This window comes from Dryas octopetala, chromosome 2, assembly GCF_963921425.1.
Source record: "Dryas octopetala chromosome 2, drDryOcto1.1, whole genome shotgun sequence".
NCBI lineage: Eukaryota > Viridiplantae > Streptophyta > Magnoliopsida > Rosales > Rosaceae > Dryas > Dryas octopetala.
The window spans coordinates 9,703,794-9,711,523 of NC_141367.1; the positions used below are offsets into that span (position 1 = coordinate 9,703,794).

The 7,730-nt window shown below is 34.3% G+C and overlaps 1 protein-coding gene across 1 annotated transcript; it reads left to right on the top strand.

Moving 5' to 3' along the window:
- The first annotated feature begins 1,236 nt into the window (after window positions 1-1,236).
- On the top strand, window positions 1,237-6,784 carry LOC147292957 (uncharacterized). Its single transcript, XM_086230978.1, has 6 exons — window positions 1,237-1,457; window positions 1,501-1,663; window positions 2,253-2,338; window positions 4,942-4,997; window positions 5,232-5,560; window positions 6,340-6,784. Exons 1-5 carry the CDS (start codon window positions 1,355-1,357, stop codon window positions 5,487-5,489), a joined length of 666 nt encoding a protein of 221 aa, XP_086087104.1. The 5' UTR covers window positions 1,237-1,354; the 3' UTR covers window positions 5,490-5,560; window positions 6,340-6,784.
- The last annotated feature ends 946 nt before the right edge of the window (window positions 6,785-7,730 follow it).

Here is a 7,730-nt window from a genome sequence, read left to right on the forward strand (position 1 = left end):
AATTGGTAGGAAAATTGGCTAGGATGGTGGGAGATCGAGTGGAGGAGGCTGGGGAGGTGGGATTTTATTTAATAGCTATGCAAAAAGACCAATATGCCCCCACAAAAAATATTATGTGCATGACATGTGGTCAATATTTGACGGACCTGAGCACAAAATTGACGACCTATCCTCCTCTGAGTCAAAATGAATGTTAAAGTTCTCGTTTGAGTCCATCTGAAAATAGTATATTTATTTGAAACATGCATATACGCTGATGTCATGCTAAAATGTTCTATCAAATTGTTATCATTGTTTAAGTTTAGGTATTGATTTATGCATTTGATTGATTTTAGAATATCAATATTATTATAAATTTTTATTACGTTAAAAAAATAAAGATTTTGAAAAATATATTATATTTTTATTTTATTCTGAAAGTTACCAAACACCAGAATCAGGATACAAAACCACTTTTGGGCCTCAATTCCATTTTTGTACCAAAAGCTTGAATGAAAATCTCAGAACCGTTACGATTCCAAGATAGACAAAAAATGAATACAAATTATATTACATTCTAGCATTATGGTCGATCAAACGTAGCCTTACGCGCCAAAACAAAAAAAAAAAAAAAAATACTGTACGCCTACTTTAGGGTTATACTCTATTTTCTTTTTTCTTTTAGCGTATTTTATACTCCTAATTCTCTCTCCCTCAGTCCCTTTCACAGGATTTTTTTTTTTTTGCTTCAAATTCGTTGTTCCTTCTGTAATTTGGATTTTGATCTTGGTTCAGACTTCAATTTTGAAACAGATTTTGATTTTCAGATATTGTATAATTAGTGGAATACGAGGTAGTTTCAGATAGAGTTAATTACACTTATACCCCATGAGGTTTATCGTCTTTTCACATATACTCCTGGGGTTTCAAACATTACACATACACCCCCTGAGGTTTCAAAACTATTACATATAACCTCTTACAAGAGAAAAAAATAAATAAATAAAAAATAAAATATTTGTATTGAGGTTGGACCTTACACCTTGAGTAATTTTATTAGGCCATTTCATGCCTTAGCATGTTTTTTTGTATAATTTCTCATCATTTTTCATCTCATATAGGGATTATATGTAACAGTTTTGAAACCTCAGGGGATGTATGTATAATTATTAAAACCTCATGAGTATATGTGAAAAAATAATAAACCTCAGAAAGTGTAAGTCTAATTAACTCTTTCACACCCCCCCCCCCCCCCCCCAAAAAAGACATTGTCCTCTCACATGCCTCCCATCTCACGTGCCAAGAGGTCCTCCACCGTCGTTCCCACCACCTCAAGCAGCTCGCCAAATGCTACAGAGACCACTATTGGGCTCTCATGGAGGAACTCAAGATCCGGTATAGGGAGTACTACTGGAAGTACGGTATTAGCCCCTTTAAGGAAGAGCACAAGAATGACAGAGACACAGGGGTTGTTGAAGGCACTGACGAGAACAATAACAACATCACCAACAATGATATTAGTACTGCAATTACTCAGAGCGACTTCGATGCAAAAAACAATCAGACGCTGCGCTTCTGTTGGGTGTAAGTTGAAGGCTATGGCATTGACGATCTTTTGTCACCTCCATATTCTTTCAGACTCGAAGCAGAGGCTCTACAAGGCTTGCAATTATGTTATCAAGAGGTAATTTGCTTTTTTTTTGTTTTAAATTTTGGTTTTGTCGGTTTCTTCTTTCACGGGTATTTGTTAATTTGTGAGAATGCTTATGAATTATGTCACAAATTGATTAAATAGATTGGTAATTGTGCATTAGAATCATAGTTTATGATATTTATTTTTAACTTTCATTAGTTTTTTGTCTTGTTCTTTATTAGTATTACTAAGTTATTCTTTTAATGAATTTACTTTGAGTTGTTTTATGGCTTAATTGTTTTATAGGTATTTCTTACTCTATGAGAGTGCGTCTGTTTTTGTGATATGTTGGTGAAATAATCTTAAATTCGTGTGTAAGAATATGTTATGTTCAGGCTTGCAAACGTAGCTTGTGCCTGCTAATTTACAAATTTAATTTTTTCTTTCCTTTTCCATTTTCTCATAGGTTTCTTTGTTTCTGACAAGTAGTTTCTTAGAACAATGTAATTAATTAAGAAAGAAAGAATTAGCTGTCATTTACTTTGTACTTGAGTGTTGGCTATCATAGTATTAGTTTTATCTTAATCCCACCGTGATCTTCTCTTGAATTCTCAAAACCTCTGTCGCTCCACCCTCGCAGGGGCAAAAAATCCATCGCTATCTTGGATGTGCTACCGGAGTTTTCAGTCATTCTTGTTTTCTACCGACTTCCCATCCAGCCTTGTGGTTAAGTACTTGCACCACTTAGTCACAAGCTCCCGAGTTCGAATCTTGGTATCAATGAGTGTAGTCATTGTTGTTTTCTGCATAGTTTTCTGCATTTATGGGGAATGATTTACTTGTTTAGCTATGAAGTGTCCAAAGAAAATTAGAAATTCTACCTTTTTTGGTCTGACATTTATATTTTTCTTATGTGATTTTTGTTTTTTACCTTTATTTTCAGTCATTCTTTGTTTTGTGGATAGTTGTTTGAACTTAGGTGGTTGATCTTTTAAGTTTCAAAAAAGAATAGACCTAACAACTAATTATCTCGTTTCTGGAAAGAAAATATGAGGTGTGCACTCCAGTGATTAAGTTGAAAATACTTTATTGAAAGAAATTTTTGTTGAAAATAGAGTATGGGCATGATTTATCAAATGTTTACACAATCCAAATGAGTTGTATCCAATCCATTACGATGATGAATTAATATATTACGCTTTTGATATCAAGTAAGCACAATATGGAAGCAGGGATATTTCTGAATGGTGCCTACTATGCATCATAATGCATGTTGGTAATATCCAAGAGATACATAATGTGGCATAGTTAGAACTATCCTTAATCTTTTGCATTCATAGATAGTAAGATCTCACTATTCTAGAAAAATGAAAAACAGAATTTTTTGAGATGCAACCATGTTTTGAAAAGGCATGTTATCATGTGGAGTGGGACTTTTCAGACAATAATTTGGGGAGAAAAGGGTTTGGGGATAGATGGAGGAAATGGATTTGTGGTTGTTTAAAGTCTAAAGTTTTCAAGAATGATCAATGAGAGGCCAAGGGGCTGAAATTTGGTGCATAAAGAGGCCAAGGGAAATCATTTTTCTTTGGGTTGTGAATTTGGCTTTTGGGGTATGAAATATTTAGGACTTCCATTGGGTGGTAACCCTTGATTAGATAGCTTTTGGAATCTGGTTGTAGAGAAAGTAGAACTGTCGACACAATTGGAACAATTGAGTGTGTGGGTTCCAATTTAGGCTCTAATACTCCAATTGATCTAGGGCAAAAATTGTTCTAATATTAATTGATGTAGGAGAAGGGGGAGAAATAAAGATAAAGTAGGGAGATCACATAATAAAATCCCTAAAATGCCCAATATATGGGAAATCCGAGTAATTAGTAAAAGCAAAATAAGTAATTAACCTCCAAATTCTAATGATAATAAATAAAATAAACCAAATGTCTTAACTTCTACCTACGTCTAAAATAAAAATATATTTTCTTGCGTACATCACTATTTCTGATATTTTTGACATTGATGTTTATATCGAAGTGAGAGAACTCATGAGAGAATTTTCATTAATATAGATTATGTTATTCATAGTACGTTGCATTTAGTAATCTAGGTGCAAGTATTCATGTTTCATGTTAGTTATGTGGTTTGTGCATCCTCTTTTTTTTCCCTAATTACCTGCAAGCGTTAAAGGAAAAGTGTCAAATCTTTAGGGGACAACCATACCTAATATGAAGGATTCCCTTTTTTTATGAATTGTCAATTTTCTTACCATCCGTTATTGTTAGACTTTCAATAAGGATAGAAATTGCACACTTTATTGGTGTAATTGTCAGAAGAAGAATCTCTCCTGTGCTTATGATAATTGTTTTCACATTTCTAGTAATCCCTGTATCAGTTACAGTTCTAAAACATCTTTGTCTAAGCATTTTAGGGATATCCTCTTTACTGTACTTCAGGTTGACTGGATGGGAACTTTGTGCTGATTGTTTCTTAGTGTTTGTTGAGCTTTGTTCTAGGTTTTTCTCATATGGACTTCTTGTCTATATTCTCTTGTATGTTCTCTCTTTTAATGAAATTTTTGTTCCCTGTAAAAGGGTACAATTCCAAACATATAATTGAAAAATGCTTTATAGTCATGGACCTTATTGTAGTATTTTCATATCATTTGTTGTACACAAACAAAATATGGAAGCTAGTAGCATATACTGTTGATTATTTCTAATCCATAATTGTGGAGAAATAATCAAATGCTGTAAATGTGACAAAAGGTGCATGCAAAGAGGATAGGGATTTACTTTGAGATAGAATTAGATTTCTGGTTTCCCTGTGAGTGGGAGTTAGGCCTGTTTTTGAGAAAAACTGGTGTAACGGGGGCTATACCCAAAAAATCTTGTCATGTGACTACTTTTTTTAGTGTAAGGGGCTATACCCCCATTACACACAAGTTTCTCTCCTGTTTTTTTATGGTCATCTTGTCTGCCTTTGTAGGTTTTTTTTTTCAATAATTAAAAGTTTTGTTCTTATCCGAAAAAAAGTGTTGATGAATTAGGTTAAAAAAAAACTCGTCCCTGGGAGAAAAGTTTATTTATTTTTGGTTACCTTCTGTATCTCTTCTGGGTTAGCAGGGAGGGGGTGACTACTTGTGCCATTTTTATTTTTTATAGGAGAGTAATCATGCTATTAAATGTGTAAAAGTTCATGTGCGCTGGAATTGTAGCATTATCATAATATTTTAAACTAGTAAAAGCAGAGAGGGGATCTTTGCTAAAATGCTACAAAGGGTTCTGTGCATTAGCATAATGTTTCATCTAGCTACAAATGGTTCTCTGTAGCATTTGGAGTACAGGGATCTTTGCTATTACTGGATAATTTTGTTCTAAAAAATACAGTGAACTCTCTGTAGCTCTCATAATATTTCATTTCATTTAGTAATGTTCATTATGGGTTAATGCACCATTCGTTAGTTTTCCAATGTTTTATTTTTTATTTTTTGTCAATTTTGTGTATATTTTCTGTAAGAGTTATATTTATTTATTTATTTTTTTTGTCAATGAATAGCAGAGATTGATTTTTCAAACTTACAGTTTTGTTTATTGATTAGCTTTATATATCTACTGCTCAGGCAGGACCGATAACCTGTGGGAAGCCAATACTGAGATCCAATGTTCCTTCCCTTTGTACTGTCCACTTCCAAAAGGCTCAGAAGCATGTCACAAGGGCCTTGAAGAAAGCAGGCCTTAATGTGTCCTCATCAAGTAAGCTTGCTCCAAAGTTCCATGTCATAGTAGCAGAATATGTACGCCAAATTCAAGCCAAAAGAAGAGCTGCTCAAAGGGAAAATGGAAGTAAAGTTGCAATCAAGGAAGAAAGCATTGACTGAGCCTCTCCAACTGACAGCTGCACAGATGATTTAACACACTGTTGATTGTGTCAAATGTTGCAAAACCAGAGGTGTGATGCTCTCTCTCTCTCTCTCCCCTCTTCCTCCTCTTCTAAATAAGTATAAGAATGGGAGAGGGGTCTTGAATTTCCAAAGCATCAAGGCTTCGGTGAAAAGAGGTACTATTGTAGCTTAGGTTGTCCCACGGAATGCATGGGAAAGTTGTTTTACATATAATTTTAACCAAATTCTTAGATTTTGTTTCATTTTCATCTTTTTAACTCATAGACCAAGGATATGTTATATATATTTATTTTACTTCTTTTCCAGTATTGTTGTTTCCAGTTTAGATTTGTTTTTTGTCAAGTTTAGATTTGTTTGTTCATGTAATTTTTACATAAAGGTGTATATTTCATACTGCTATGTGAATTTAATGGACAATTTATTTGATGTAATAAAGTACTGTTTTGATCTGAGAGAGAGAGAGAGAGAGAGAGAGAGAGAGAGAGAGAGAGAGATAAATTTTGAACATGTCGGGAATGATATTGTGCATGAGAAAAAATAAATCTTTTCATCGCATGATGTTATTGATTTCTTGTAATGTTGCCCCTGAAGTCATATATAGTCCTGCTACCTTGAGAGGCTTCATTTCAGAAAATTATCTATTATGCCATTGCATTGATAAATATCACTGTATTTTTATTTTTTCTTCTATTCATATATTTTGTGTTACCCCTCCATAAGTCATAATGTATGTCATGCAACAGTAAGCATGACAAATTTGATTTTAAATTATTTTGTTGTCAACCACCATTAAAACTACATTCATTACTGTAATATGCTTTTTCAGGTGTCAAATTTGCAGTAGCAACAAGAGTCGGAATGGGAATGTGTTCTGAATGAAATGATGCAATACTGGGTACTTAAGTGTAAATTTGTTTTGTAGGTTACAACTTCAGTTTCTTTAAAGATCCCAGTCTGCTTGGCCGCATCAAGTCTGTTAAATGTACATGAACCTTGCTTCAATAAATTTATAGCTTAATCTGGATTACTGATTGCCTTGGCAGTCAAGTTCCCGCCTTCCTGTACAATGAATTCAATTTGTGAAAGAGGCGTTTTAGAAATTATGTTTGCATAGGTTTGGGTGGATTTTTTCTTTGAATGGATGTGGCACAGTTAGCAGACGTAATCGTCACCTGGGTGTTCTTTTTCATTTTCTTAGGAGTGCAAAATTGTCTTCATGTTCTTCTTTCTTTCTGGGCTTGAAGGAGAAAGAGCCAAGATAGTAGTATGCTTTGGCATTTCTAGTGTGTTTGCCCTATTGCACTTGAATTTTATGCAAACTTGCTATGGGGTCACGATAGTGGACATAGTCCTGACCCAGAGGTAAATCTGCATATGGCTGATGCCATGTGGTGTTGAGCACCTACAATCTATAAATGTGGCCTGAACAATTTTTAAACCTTTGTGTTTGATTTCCTCTGATGGTTGATCCCCCTAAATTTGGCCGAAATTACATACGCATTTTCATGTTCATTAACTCCCTATTTGCACTATCATCAAATGTTTATAGAGAACCAAGTTTCAGGACTCAAGGTTGGGAGTTAAGGCACAAGGATTAAAGTTTGGAGCTGAGTTTGGTGTCCAAGAATCTGGGTTTGGAGTTTGGGACAAGGCTTAGAGGCTTAGTAGGTGTTTAGGGCTCAACATCTAGGTCAGGGCTTGGAGCTTTGATTTTGGGCATCAATGTTGGAGTTCGGAGATTAAGTTTGAGAGAATTTATAGAAATGGAATTCACATTTTTCATCTGTAATTTGGAAATATCCATTACTAAGGGGTGAGATTGATCATTTTCAAACCATAATTAGAGTGGTATGCTCTTACAGTTTTCTAGTGGCAAGGCTTATAAGAGCCCAATCACAAATCCATCTATTACTATGATGGTTAGTTAGGATGAGTGCTCATGCTTTTCATTCTTAATTTCATTGGTGTTGCAAACCCCTTCTCAAGAAGGTTCATAGTGAGTAGACCCATTGTACTCGTCGGGTTGGATTATTAGGGATGATCCTCATACTAAGGCTCACATTCTCATTGTTTATTGTCTGTTTATGCTGATTAAGTAATGTTGGTTTTCCTTTAAAAAATATTTATTTAATTTAAATATTAATTTTGAATTTTGAGATACAACTTAAGAAAATATGATATTTCATTGTAAGAACTAATGTGGTGGAAAATAAGGGC